The sequence below is a fragment of the Curcuma longa genome, chromosome 11 (assembly GCF_044706935.1).
Source record: "Curcuma longa cultivar G26 ecotype Majalengka, Jawa Barat chromosome 11, ITB_CL_G26_1.1, whole genome shotgun sequence".
Lineage (NCBI taxonomy): Eukaryota > Viridiplantae > Streptophyta > Magnoliopsida > Zingiberales > Zingiberaceae > Curcuma > Curcuma longa.
This window is the reverse complement of record NC_133871.1, coordinates 17635530-17649810: the sequence shown is the minus strand read 5'-3', so window position 1 is coordinate 17649810 and position 14281 is coordinate 17635530. Positions and strand designations below refer to the sequence as shown.

Here is a 14281-nt window from a genome sequence, read left to right as displayed (position 1 = left end):
TATGACTTTCCGTGAGTTGGCTATATCACCAATACCAATTACCATGAAGACGCTAGGAGTGGAAATGAGCTAGGTTGAATCATATTTGAATTTGTTTATTTTTTTTAGAGTTTATCTAGATTTATTTATTAAAAATTTTACTTATCTCAAATGGAACTCAAGCTTTTTTTTTTATTTTAACAATCTCAATTAACATTGTAATACATAATATAATTTTGAACCCCAAACCCTAAACATTGAAGCAAAAGGGAAGTGATGGAATTGTTGGCACAAGTCGATCACTCTGAGGAGGTTATTCGAGTCAGACGATCCAATTATGTCGGGCAGTCTCAGTGAGATCAACAAACCATGCCTTTACATTTCCTCCCTCCCTTCCTTTTCTCTTCCACCTAGGGGTGTAAATGAGTCAAATCGAATCGAATAATATAAAAATATTGATATTCAAATTCGAACTCAAAACATATATATGATAGTCGAATTCGATTCGAAGCTCGAAAATATCAATAATTTTTGCTCGAAATTGATTTGAAATATGATTCGAGCTTGAGTTTGATTCGAATTATTCGAACTTTAATTCGAGCAGAATCAAACTTTAATTCAAAATGCCTTAAATTATTCGAGTTCGATTCGAATTATTCGAACATTAATTCGAGTAAAATCAAACGAACCGGCTCGATTCGTTTGCCCACCACCCCAAGCCCCCTCAGCTCCCACTCGCCGCTTGAACTTGAGTTTCACCCTCATTTTACCGCGGCCACACTCAATCTTGCCATCGCTCAATCTTACCCTCCACCATATTTGCCCTCGTCACCTCACTTCAGAGGACAAGATTTTGCACCATATCACATACACAATCACAATGGGAGCAGCCTCTTCTCCCGAAATCTTGATGAGATAAACAAAGGAGATGATTTCCATTCCTCGGCTCACTTCACTCACAGCCAGCACAGCTTAATGTGAGGAACAGGGCAAAAACAAAAGAGCAAAATCTTCACTAAAATTAAATCCTTTAAATTCTGCAAATATTAGCATGAGCTACTGATTCCAATACGATCATGACAAAAAACTACCAGTGCCACGATCTAACATATATAGGTACCTACAAAATTTACATTATACATGTTAAGTCCACTATCACTACAAATCTTAATTGGGCAGTTCGATATGGAGTGAAATTATAAATTATAGGGAGGTTTTGCAAGTTCAAGTAACATTAAGATGAGAACAGCATACCAGATGCTAAACACTGGGGCTGGCTGGTGAGACTAGATCAGATGGAGCTTGCGGCACCGCCCTCTCGGGCAGAGGCTGCTTAGAGTTCTCTCTGGTAGATTTGATCCCTTCTTTGAACTTAGTCACTGGATTCTGGTATTTGGGGGTGGTGTTCAACTTGTTTGTAGCATCCTTGCAAGTGCCCAGACTGTGACGTTGAAGCCGACCACGCTCTCCGCGTCCACTGCCATTTTCTCCTGCCTGTGTGCTTGAATCACCATAACTCTTCCTTCGACCCAGTTTCGGTGATCGAGCACGAGTAGGAGGGACCTTTGTGCGAAGATTCAAAAATATTAGGTATTCACCATTTTGAGCATATATGACACATGAAAAACCTAAAGGTCATAGATGGCATACTGCATCAGATGGAGGACACTACAACTTCAAATAAGATTCCATGAGAATATTTTTGCAAAGAATTCATTATTGAGTTGGAATAAGGTAGCTTTTGGGCGAACATTGGTATACCATGGTGAAGATAATTAATAAGCAATAAATCTCAATCGCTTGGGACCAGAAATTCCTTTTCTTTACAAGTATGTGTTTTCAAGCTTGCTTGAGTAATAACATCTGCTAGTCAAATTTGAGTTCATGGTTATCAAGGAAGGATAGGCTGATCTATCATGCAAACTAATGTGCTGGACTCAGCCCTCTACTAAAACAGTATTGAAAACAGAACAAATATCAGCAATGATATCCGTCAGGAAAAAGGGGAAATCTGTTGAAACTACATATAAAGCATCCAGCTAATGATGTCTTAATTTAATAACACTCTTTTCACTAGTTTTTCAAGTCAAAGCCTCAGCAGAATACCTTTTTAAGTTCGACCTTGGGTGGTGGTGCCTCGCGATAGAAGCTGGGCATTGGTGTTGCTCTGAAAGTCAAATTTTTCCTTAGCTGTCTCAGAGCAACCTCTTGTTCTTCCTAAAACGTCAGGAGTTCAATAAGAAAATAGCAAAAATGTACCTTTGCAGGAAATTTTGTTCAGAAGTGATTAATAAAATATCAAGCGAAGGGTGTATTATTCTTAAATTAGAACTCATATTTAGCAATGTGATCCATATGATTGAGGAAAATGATCACAGGATAACGTGACCAAATAAATACATATAGGAAAAGAAAAGGAAAAGATAAGTATATTTTAATTCTTAACCTTAAAAATAAGACCACCTTCACGTGCAAAAGAATGCATTCTTACAGCTTATCGTGAAGGATCTGAAACAGAAATTGCTACAAGGCTGAGGAGACGGAAGCTGATCTAATATTGCTATCTCAGATGCAGTGTCTAATATCTGTATTGTAGGCTTGTAGGTTTTCCTTATACTTTCCTTATACTAATCTGTATTGCAGACTTGCACTTAGACATCATTCTTCCAAAGTCAAAGAGGATTCAGAAAATCAAGACAGTAGAGAATTCAAGAAATGAAAAATTAATCCATTGCACCATCCAATCAAAATAAGAAATAACACAATACAAGTACCCTAAAAATAAGCAAAAATAACTCATAAGATGCCAGTCATTAACGGTCAAACTGTTAAGAAGTTGCAATTTGCATAGCATTCCAAAGAATATTCTTTAAATAATATCTTTTTCATCTGCACAATAAGCATTACAATCTATCAAATTGTTAATATGATAAGGGGCCATTTCTTCCTAAATAAACCTCATGAAACAACATATCTAAGAAACCATCTCTTCATCTTATACTTTCCCTTTTTGATTAGTAATCCAACTTTCAACCATAGTTGGACATGGCATGGCAGAACATAAGGCCTGGAAACATTTTTAACTATTTCATTTGCAGATTCTTGTCTTGTCAAAACAGTTGTATATGACACTATGTTTGGAAAAAGATTAATTTCTCGAGTAACATCACTCACAAAAACTACAGAACAGAAGAAATCATACCCTAGTTCTGGCTTCACATTGCAGCTTCTCTGCTTCCAGAGCCTGGTTTTTTTCTTCTAACTTTGAATAGAACTAACAAGTAAAGAGCTTATTAAATCTTCCTCAAAAATTCAGGATGCAGCATCAACTCCAAGAACTTGAACTTAAAACAACTGAAATAAGTACCTCCTTGCGCCTCTCTGCCCGTTCATTGGACCTGAAAGTAGGCGCAACTGCCATTGTTGTCCTAGTTTTCATATTTTTAATAGATGGTGCCGTGCTGAGAGTTTCAGGGAAAATAATATTAGAATTTTCTTCTAGCAGCCAAGCTATTTCACAAAATATAATTTGTGGAAAGTATACGAAGAAGCAATGGAGCAAGAGTCCTCTTCATCTGGGTGCATTATGCTATCAGGATGTTGTGGCTTCCTAGATGTGACCTTCGAGTTACCCTGCAAACAAATTGTAGAACTCTAAATCTTGAAAATCCATACATTAGTCTTCCAATTATATAAAATTAAGATTGAAATGAGTTTTTAAAAAAAGGAAATCCATCCTCCAAATATAAACGTTAAATGCACTGGAATTTGCCCTTTTTCTATCAAGTGCCAAAAACAGCATTAAGATAATCATAGATATGATGCTGAAGTTGGTTATGAAGAGGAAAGTCAACAAAATATATTGAATTACACAGAAAGAGACAACTTTACATTCTGAGGTTACTCAAATTAAATGTTATACTGATTGTAGATAGAATAGAAAGCACCTGAGTAGTCTTTCGAATATTTGATGATTGTGATTCCACAATAGGATTTATTTCTTCAGTAATGCCACCTTCAGCAACCAAGGCATGGCTCTCTTGAGAAGTATGTTTTTCCATTGCAAGGGCAACTGGATGTGAAGTGGTTTGATTTGATTGTATAGTTCCATTAATGGAATTTGATGCCACTGACTCCTGATTGCCATACTCCTTTTTTGTTGTCTCCTCATCCATCCTCAAATTTCTAATTTGAGGTAATACATGTGCTTGGACATTAGAAGTATCCTGATTGTTGCCCATGTGTTCATCAGATGGTACATATCCAGAAGGATCGTTTGGACTGTTCCGATAAGTTTTACCATTAGCAAAATTACTTTCCTCATCTATTGGAATTTCTGTCACTTCCTTACCCATTGGGCTACAGAAAATGAACCATCAGACAAGTCATCAATACAAACACTCCAAAAATGATTTTAATTTCCAAAGATAAATAAAAAAGGAAATCATATGATAAAGTACTAATATTCTTAAGAGGATATATGAATTGGGTATGGTAAACATTAACCAGTATATTCTACAAGTCTAGCAGTAGATGGCCAACAAATCTATTTGCATGTGTCTGTTCATTTCTAGTGAAGCATGAAATATAATGGAAATATTACTGTCAGAACATTTTTGTTTTTTGGTTTGCATATCGTCCTCCATTTCCCAAAATCTGGACAAATGTATAAATGCCTGTTCTACATACACGTGTAGCAGAATGAAAGCCACAGAGGATGAGTGGCAGAACTAAATCTTCCATATAATGGAACAGGCAAGCAGATTTTGCAGGATTTCATAACATGGACATAGATAAAAGTATCTGTGAGGGAAAATAACATAAATATGAGGTATTATTTCCTTATCAGAAATTATCCAAAAAACATATGTGCTCAGTCAAGGTGAGAGGAATAAATCTATTTCAAACTCGATAAGGTAATACAGAGAAAACATACTCCATAAAGAACTTTATAAATTGTAATGGAGCCCTCGTTGCATTCAGAAGTTCTTTTGTAAGATTGGACAAAGCGCAACATTGTGATTTCTCATTCAACTACTCTACCTCAGTAGTCGTCGGTGACTTGTTCTTTCTATTTTCAAATATTGTCTCCATCTCCATGGATTTCTTTTTTTAACCAAGCTATAGAAGTTAAAATAGATCCAATATCTACCCAGTTACCACTTGGTTATCATGGAAATCGACTTAACTAATAATTTCATCAAACAAAAACCTTCATATCAGAAACCTTTGACAGACAACTGAAACAATTAATACTTTTGGACAAAAAAAAAACGCAAATGCAAACCATCACAAGGCACACCAAAAGGAAGACATTACCAAGAAACAATAAAACCTGAGTAATTAACCAGAACAAGAAAAACCAACTAGCATACTGATAAGCCTATTACACTTGCATTAGCATCTTATCCAGAGGCTCCTTGCAGAGAGAAATGCAATTAAAGCAATGGGAAAGTGGAGCACAAACAAGACATCATTTTGTTCCGCGTTCGCTATATACGGGATGATCACAAAGCACGTCAGCAAGATTATTTTTTATCCAAAACCCTAATCTACGCCGACCGAAAGGTAGGCAAAACTCAAAATGCAGACAAACTTTAGCGGATATCCCGGACAAATGGGCCAGATCTCAACCACTACCGCCGAACATTCCCTCAGTCAACGAACCCCTAGCGCATTGCATTGCCGACAAGAAGTAGCAGATTGGTAACTAAGAATGCCAGATCCGAACGGAGGAGATCAGCACAGGCGACTTACCAACCGCTTTCCGAGCACCGATTCGAGAGATCTGGAGCTCGTTCCGAAGTGATTTCGCTTAGTTCTTTCGCAACTTCGCTCCGTCTATCCACCGCCCCTCCGCCTCCTTCTCCCTCTTCCTCCTCGGGAACGGCGACAACCTCGGCTCTGCAATTTATCGATGGCTTGGGTCGGAGCTAACGCCGTCAGCTAACGGCGGAACTCGTGCTCTTTCAAGTGAGCCGATTGTTTAATGGCAAAATTTCAAATCACACCTTAAATTTGTGACTTATTATAAATGTAAACTAAAAAGTTGAGGTGAATATTTTGGCGGTGAAGCCCGACGTCGATTTTAAAAATAAAAAAATTAAAGGAGATTTTAAATTTTTATAAGATAAAATAATCGATATTGCAACTTATACAAGTTTATTAAAGAAAAATGACGTATACAATGAAAAGTTGACCATAAGAATGACTTTTTAGAATCTCACGAGCATTTTAGTGATAGATTTGCACTATTTAAGTTGAAAGTTTTACTTCATTAACGAGCTCTTAGAATTTTAAGAGGTTATTATTGGAAAGATTTTTCTTTTTTCACATTCAATCATATTTATGTAAAAGTCTAACAGTTATTTCACCTTGATGAATCTAAAATGAGTAAATCATCTCAACATTAGACAAATTACACATTCTATTGGTCTAATTGAAGATAACTTAGGCAAAAGGAAAGTACCTAGCACCTTCAAAATACATGGATTGCTTGTGCAATTTGGAGAGGGAGCTTGTTGACTGTCGATCATGGAATGTTGCTGGCGATAACATGCAAGCTTCATAAGACTGATGCTGATCGATATGATCGATGGAGAAGGCACGGATTTGTTTGAAATGGATCGACATGAACATAGAGTATGGGCGACGTTCATCCTTCACGACGCCTATAACAAGAGCACATGAACGTGGCTACTCATCATAGACTCGAATGGAAATTTGGCAGGCCTGCTACTTCTTGTTATTGTTGCTTATAGAACTCTCGGCGTCCCAAGAGGCAGTGTCCCATTGCAGGGGAGAGCTTGGTCCTCCGAAGATTTGCTTCTGAAGATGCTCCAGGCTGTCGACCTGATGTACTGAAGCACTGCCCATCATCTTGCCAGAAGCCATGGCACCGTGGACTCCGTCCCTCAATCTACTCCCGATTTCTGGGAGAACGGTGTTAGTTCTCTGGTAATGCGGTGAGACATGGAAGAACTGGCTCAGGTCGTCCTGGGGAGGAGCAGAAGCATCAGAGTTTGCATCGGATGGGCTTCCAGTGAAGGGTAAACTGATATTCGACATGTTGGAGATGATTGGGTACAAGTGACTAACTCCAGTAACCCTCTTCACAGACTCCTCTGCCATTTTGACCTGAATATTGAATGTGTTATCAGTTTGAAGTAGATGGCTCATGCAGAAAAAGAAAAAAAAAACTGATATCTTTCAGGAACTTATCAAAATGTGACAAAGCAAAAAAATATCAATCACTGTTACGTTTAAAGATAATACAAAAACTTGAAGGTTATATATGTGCACATTCAAGGAACAGAGAAAAAACAGACAGAAAAGAAGGATGATTCATACTGTCAGTTATCCACTATATTTCATGCTTAATTCCTCTATCATCAGGATCAAAGTGATTAGTTTTTTTTTTCAGTAAGAAATGACTTGGTCTCTATGAATTTTTCAGCAATTGAAACAGCAGCATAAAGATGTCAAAGAAAGGAGGAAGCTGCCCCTGAGCAATATAATATTTTTATGCCACTGAACAAGCATATTTTCTTTACAATAAGCTTCAATCTTTTGAATTTCAACAGCATTATCATTGATGTGTTTGTCCCAACAATTTGAGGTACATTACATGTATCTTATCTTCCAATGAGCTTTATGCTAACAATATCACTAGTAATATTCAAATTATTTAAATCTATTTTTACTATTTTGACTAGTGTTTTCTTTAATCTTCCTTTGTCTCTTACACCTTCCATTAAGATAGATTCAACTATTGTAACTATAGAATCTATTGGTTGTCTCTTGAACATATATATACCATCTTAACCTACTTTATTGCATTTTATCAGCAATTGAAGCTACACCTAACTGCTTTAGAATATTAATATTTTTATTTTATCAACTAGCAGAGCTACATAAGACTTATTTTATCCTTTCTTGCATTTTAACCTATATTCTAGCTGAGCTATACTTCTATCTTAGCATTCTCATCTCTACTGCATTATTATTATTATTTCACTGAGAATAATAATGCAATCCTAATCATGATCATAAAGTTCCAATGGTAAGATTTGACCACTTAAAAGACCATACAACCACTCTAAAAGGAGAAGCATTCCATAAATTGATCTAAACATGAATTGACCACCCTCTGGGTGGGTCTGAATATTGAAGAAAACAAAGGTCACATGAAATATATGATATATCCAGCTTGTCGACTACCTTCTTTTAAAAAAAAAAAAAAAAAAGAGTTTACCATTCCCCGTGTGATTATGCATGCATAATATACAAGGGCATTGCTCTGATAAAATAAGATTGGCTACAATTTTCTAACAAAATAGGGATTGTTGTAACTATGTAATCACAAGTCACCAGCTTGCACCATGGAAAAACTGCATCACAGATATAGTCAGGGATTTAGGTAAACAAACATGAATGAGTGAACAGCTTACCTTAGCTCTTAGGGTCTCCACATCAGCTTTTAGTACCCTATTGTCAACTGCAGCATCACTATACTTTTGATTAATATCAGTAAGGCGGTTTAAGAGTGATGAATTTTCAATTCTTAACTGGGAGACCTATTAAAGAGTAGGTCAACAATTACCAATTATACCTCCTAAAAATGCAACAAATTGGAAGTTTGGTTGTGGCAATAAAACCTGTGTCTCAAGCTCATTCAAGTGAGCTTGCTTTCTTCTTCTTGAACGCCTTGCTGATTCTCGATTTGAAAGCATTCTAAGTAACCAACAGATAGCATATATAATTACTAGACAAAATAAAAAAAAGTGAAACACTAGGATGTGGACACCTAAAAGAAATTAGCAATGTCACAAAAATTGGCAGTAAAAAATCATAGATAAAAGAAAAACAGAAATAGTTACAGTAGACTACCCAAGTTCATGAATTATATGCATATTTCACTTCTGTTAACATTAACATTCTACAGTACTACTGTCCTGCTTATAAAGTTCTTAGTTCCCATTACTTTATGGTGTCTGAAGCTGATAAGAAGTCTAGAATGATCCATATTTTAGTAGTAAATATTTTTGAAAAATATAACGCACTTAATCCAACCCCTAAGAAACATGTTTTATGTTCCTTTGCATGAAATATCAAATATCTGGCATATAACTTGAAAGAAAGACAAGCTTAAAAATTCAGATGCGTATACTGCCTCAGTTCAACATTTCTATTTAAGATCTCTCAATGACTCTTTACTTTATCTAGAAAAGATATCTTCGTCATAAGCATCATTGGCATTCTCAAACAAAATGTTTGTATTTATAAAAATAAAGAAACACATACAGCATTTGTGTAGTGTTTATCAAGACAACTTACTTCCTGTAGAACATTAGTCTGTCAAAACAATTATTGAACGTGTGGAAACAAAATGGAACCAAGGGTCACTAAAGAGACTAATATGAATACAATAATATATACCTCCTCATGCGCTTTTCATCAGAAGGATCTGCATCTTCGTTGGTTTCTTCTCCCTCGAGTTCTTCATCATCATCAGATGAACTACTGGTAGCAAGCCTCCCATGAGTAATTGAATTTTGCAGATTGGACAGAGCTGGAACTCCACCATGTCCACCACCTGCTATATGTTGCTGCTTATAGACAATTTCCTGACAACCCATGCAAAAGCCAAAAGAAAGAAAGAAGAAGGGGGGAAAGCGGTATGCATGCACCTGAGGATGCAAAATGGCAAGCAAGCCATGTTATCATATCATACTACATGTGAACTCGAGTAAAAAAGGACGTCAAGTCAGTTCATCGGCATATGGCCTCTTTTTTCTGTCTAACAACTGTTTCCTAAGTAAACTTTTGTCTTGATTGAGAAAAACTATAGGAGAGTCTTTTTTTGCTTCTTTCTATACCAACTCTAGTCCTGCAGATTCTATGTAAAGAGATATATAGAACTCTTCACAAATAAATCTTAAGAATTTAATAACCTTGACAGTTGCATTGCTATCATAGACTTTGAAAATGAAAAGGACCCAAGATAAGTCTCTAATTGTTATCCTAAATATGAGGACAACATTCCGTGAAGAAACAAAATGATAGAAAATTGAAACTAAATGTTATAATACAAAAGATAGAAACTCATGCCAGATTAAAACTATTGTTTCTAAATCAAAACTAATTGAGAAATAGGATATCGGGTTCTATTAGTGGAGGGCATCTGCTAGATTTTGGACCAGTTCAAATGGAAAAACTTGTAACCCACAGCTTCTAGTTCCCTGCTGTGTCTAGTTTTAGAAACACTGATTCAACCTGGACATTAATTTCATCTCAGTCAAGCTCCAAATCTAGCCAGAATAGACCAGCTATAGAGTCTAATTTATTTTCTCAACATAAATAAGGTAGAATAGTTAAGCTGCTCCCATAGAGGCCATATAGAGGATAAAAATAGACAAGCATATGAAATAATTAATAATGATCATATCCCATGTTTCTTGCATCAGCTGCAACTCTACTAGAATAGGCCAAAATTTATCAGGTCGGTAATGATCATGTCCCATGTTTCTTGTACCAGCTGCATCTCTGTAGAATATGACCAAAGTTTATCTGGTCAATGGCTTAGTGGTTGTCAAATCAGAAGTAGTTTTCTTCTTTTGAATCACTTATTAGAACTTTGTCCAACCCTTTCCTTGCCTACTGAGTTGCTGAATGTGACACTAGTACAACCAAAACAATTATTGTGAGATGCGCAAAAAACAAAAACTAATAGAATAAACCCAACAAAATTTAAGACAGAATGACTTGGTTTGAATAATTTATACCTACCGATTTTTAGGCACATCAATAATACACAAAGTCTACATAGGCAGCCCAAAAAAGAGAAAAGTCCATGTAGATAAATATGCTCTGCTTCATCAGACTTCAAAACAATTTTGAAAGAGGAAATGAGGCTATAATATGTCTAAAAGGATAGAAAAATTCACGATTGTACCCTTCATGGGTGCCTGAGACCCAAGTGGCAAAGCATCTGAAATTGGAGACATGTCAGCTGCAGAACCAGCATTTTGTGAATTCACAGTAGAACCCTGCAATAAAGTAGTTTGCAAACTAATTCCTCACTTTTGTTTACTCATTCAAGCATATAATAACCCAAACTGTATAAAATAATTGTATCTCTGACATCATTGAACTATAAGAGAATTTATAATTATTACTTTTATTTCGAAAAAATTTCTACTCCTAGAATCCTTTCTTAATTTATATGTTCTTTTTGGTCTATGGATTTGTGCCCCAATGAGTTGACCGAGTTGGGTGTACTATCTGAAAGCTTTAGATTGCATCACTGTGCCACCAACCTCCCAAATAAATAATGCATAACAGCTCTCTATTTGTACAATTATTTAAGACTATAGCCTCTAAGCTACCTGCCCCAACTTAGCCAAGTTGGTTCATTCGTTTCTTCAGAATGTTGTCATCATTTATTTATATTCCTTTCAATCAATCACTCAAGACTGATTTAGTATTGAATCAGATTGAAACGTAGATGAATGCATGGGAAGTCCATCCTACAGATTTAAACACATACAAGGACACTTTTGCAGTTCTCCTTTCTCAAACTTTTGGTGAAAAAGCTAAAGATAACTAAGTGCATAATCTGAGGAGGGCATCGAAAAAAGAAAATATTTCTTTAGAAAAATTTAATTTCTTCCGACCTTAAAAGGTGACTAGCTGCAATAATTCGCCAATAGAAATTGGAGAAGTTTGCAATTAATAGCAATGCTTAAAATACAAGCGGATTAGAAAAGGGAAATAAAACAAGGAAAAAAGAGGGAGCGCATACCCGAGACATGGCAACAACAGCGCAGTACATGTCCAGCTTCTGCTTCAGAAACGCTTGGTAATCGACCGCGCCGACAGCAGCCGGCCTATCGCAGGGAGGCCGGTAAGACGACTCCTTGACTTCCACAACATCTCCATCGGCTCCTCGATCCCCGTTCCCCGCGCCGAAGTTCGACCCCACGACGGAGGCCGAGGCGGCCGCAACGGCGACCCCGCTCCGGTCAGGGTTCGCGACGCCGGCGGGACTTGAGGCAGTGTCCTCCTCGAGGAACTTCTCGAAGAGCCACTCCGAGGAGCTCCGGTTCATGGCGGGCGAAGGGTCCGGGGAGGCGGCCCAGAAAGCGTCGCCGATCTCGTCCGCCGAGAATGCGCTATCATCCATCACCGCTCTCGACCTCGCTCCCGATCTCGATCTCCAGCGCTCGGCGTAGCAAGGAAGCGAATCGAGGCGGTTCCGTGGGAGGCGTCGCCGTCTCGTTCCGCCTTTTTCATGGTGGATGGATGAGCACTGAGGCGGAGGTGAGGTGGAAGGAAGTCGATTCCACGTCAGAATCTACTCGCGCTCAATCCGTTTTTACCCAACAGCTACCAGTGCTTTCCTCTACCTGGGACCACCGTGGGGCCCTTTGGTTTCACCGGAAGAGAAGTGAGAGACAGAGGTGAGTCTTCGTAAAAAATGCAAAATATATTTTTATTTTAAAAAACTAATTATTAATCGATTTTATTATTTAAAATTGAATTATCATGGAAAATTCGTGAACAAATAAATAATTCCATCGTCTTGGAATTGCGTGTGGTTTAGCGAAGCGTGAAGGAGAGGAGACGACGACGGCCATGGCCTTCTTCTCTTACCCTTCGTGCGCCTCCTTAACAGCTCCTCCGCTCTCTGCTACGCCCTCCTTCCTTGCGTCCTCCAGCTCCCTCTTCTTCTCCGGCGGCCGGGGCAGGGCCTCCCTCGCCGTCGCCCTTCGTCCCCGCACCCTACGCCGCCGTCAGACGGGGGGCGGCGCCCTAGGCTGCCGATGCATGTTCGGCCTCGGGGTTCCGGAGCTCGTCGTCATCGCGGGGGTCGCCGCGCTCGTCTTTGGCCCGAAAAAGCTCCCCGAGATCGGGCGGAGCATCGGCAAGACCGTTAAGAGCTTCCAACAGGTCCGCCGTGCGATTTGTTACTGGCTCCCTAAAATTTTGACTGGTTTACCTTCATCATATTTCATATTGATGTAGATTTAATTGTTTGATTATCCTATTTGTTGCAATCTATCACCAAACTAGATCTCCTAGAAGGGATCTTTCCATGGCACATAGATTTACTTTTCTCTTCCTTCTAGATTCATTGGTAGTCTTGGATTAGCGAAGAGTCATCGTCTAGGTATCCACTTTGGCCAACATCCCATGCTCTCACTCTCACAGTTCTGCCTGCCCACCGGAGCACTCAAATTTGCAGTTCTATGCAGAATTGAGTTGATTCCTCAAAAAGATGCCTCGTTGTTATTGAGAATGTGTGTTCTTGATCCATTTGAGGCATCCCACATCCATGGCAGTCTCACTTTTCCTGCTTGGCTGTGTGATCTGATTCCTTCTTGCCTCCAACGACCAAGGAGTTGCAAATCGTTTGAACCATTTTGTTCCTTTGATCACTCTCTGCCCTCGTCTAACCCGCGCATCAAAACTAAAGGAGAGTCATTTCATGGAGTATTAGGTATAGAAAACTTTTGCTGGGAACCAAGTGTTCCAGTATTTATTCAGTGCTGATTGCTACTTCTGTTCTTTGTATTTCAACACTGGCCAACCTTATTGTTGTTTCTCAAGGTTATCACTTGGGCCTGGCCATGCATCCTGCCCTAAGTCCTGCTCTAAAGTTCATATCTCTTAGAAGATGTAAGATTCATCTCCCTGCTTGTGCTGCATCATTAGGTTCCTAGCTTTAACCCAAAACTTACTCTGTTCTTTTCAAGTCGATCACAACCCTTGTATAATCTGTTACACTGGATCAAAACTTGTCCTGCAAACTCTCAATATATAGCTAAATGAAAAAATGACTATCTTGACTTATTTGATTCATTATATATAGCTTGATAGCACATCAGGTCACTCTTGTGCTTCTTTTTTTTCTTAAATATTTTGAGGATTTAGGTACCTAAGATTTTGTTAAAGGCAGAAGTTTTCATATCTTCAATCTAAGTGCTACCTCCCCCTTGTCTTCAATTGTTCAGGCTGCAAAAGAATTCGAAACTGAATTGAAGAAGGATCCTGAAGACTCTGAAATCTCGAAATCTGCAAGTGACGAAGATGAGAGAAAAGAACTCGAGACATCAGGCTCGAAAGACGGTCGATGATTGCTGTTACTTAATTCGGTTTTGATGTTCTCTAGTGCAACAGAAATGAGACTCGAGTTATGTCATGGAAATATTTTTTTTTCCCGTAATTTTTTGAGTATTGGACTAAAGAGAGAATAAGAGCAAGTCGGCCATGAGCTTTCCACCTGTGCATTAAACGCACA

The 14281-nt window shown here is 38.2% G+C and overlaps 3 protein-coding genes across 8 annotated transcripts; 1 reads left to right on the top strand and 2 right to left on the bottom strand.

Moving 5' to 3' along the window:
• Positions 1–990: 990 nt before the first annotated feature.
• LOC141838481 (protein WVD2-like 1) lies at positions 991–5887 on the bottom strand. 5 transcript variants are annotated; one of them, XM_074725975.1, is made up of 8 exons: positions 5370–5475; positions 3927–4338; positions 3524–3612; positions 3347–3440; positions 3182–3253; positions 2086–2196; positions 1234–1542; positions 991–1099 (listed from the first exon to the last, which is right to left on the bottom strand). In XM_074725975.1, the coding sequence occupies exons 1-7, from the start codon at positions 5381–5383 to the stop codon at positions 1240–1242; spliced, it is 1095 nt and encodes a 364-aa protein (XP_074582076.1). In that variant the 5' UTR covers positions 5384–5475; the 3' UTR covers positions 991–1099; positions 1234–1239. The 5 variants fall into 5 exon arrangements, with proteins under 5 accessions (XP_074582076.1, XP_074582078.1, XP_074582075.1 ...); XM_074725977.1 differs by lacking the exon at positions 5370–5475 and adding an exon at positions 5737–5887 and having other exon boundaries at positions 991–1542; XM_074725974.1 differs by having other exon boundaries at positions 991–1542; positions 5370–5474.
• Positions 5888–6358: 471 nt separating this feature from the next.
• On the bottom strand, positions 6359–12252 carry LOC141838480 (bZIP transcription factor RISBZ2-like). Of its 2 annotated transcripts, none has more exons than XM_074725972.1 (6): positions 11783–12252; positions 10934–11027; positions 9418–9577; positions 8637–8712; positions 8430–8555; positions 6359–7116 (listed from the first exon to the last, which is right to left on the bottom strand). In XM_074725972.1, the coding sequence occupies exons 1-6, from the start codon at positions 12161–12163 to the stop codon at positions 6715–6717; spliced, it is 1239 nt and encodes a 412-aa protein (XP_074582073.1). In that variant the 5' UTR covers positions 12164–12252; the 3' UTR covers positions 6359–6714. The 2 variants fall into 2 exon arrangements, with proteins under 2 accessions (XP_074582073.1, XP_074582074.1); XM_074725973.1 differs by having other exon boundaries at positions 9418–9574.
• A 315-nt stretch (positions 12253–12567) lies between these two features.
• On the top strand, positions 12568–14206 carry LOC141841092 (sec-independent protein translocase protein TATA, chloroplastic-like). The gene is made up of 2 exons (XM_074729214.1): positions 12568–12930; positions 13995–14206. The coding sequence occupies exons 1-2, from the start codon at positions 12616–12618 to the stop codon at positions 14115–14117; spliced, it is 438 nt and encodes a 145-aa protein (XP_074585315.1). The 5' UTR covers positions 12568–12615; the 3' UTR covers positions 14118–14206.
• The last annotated feature ends 75 nt before the right edge of the window (positions 14207–14281 follow it).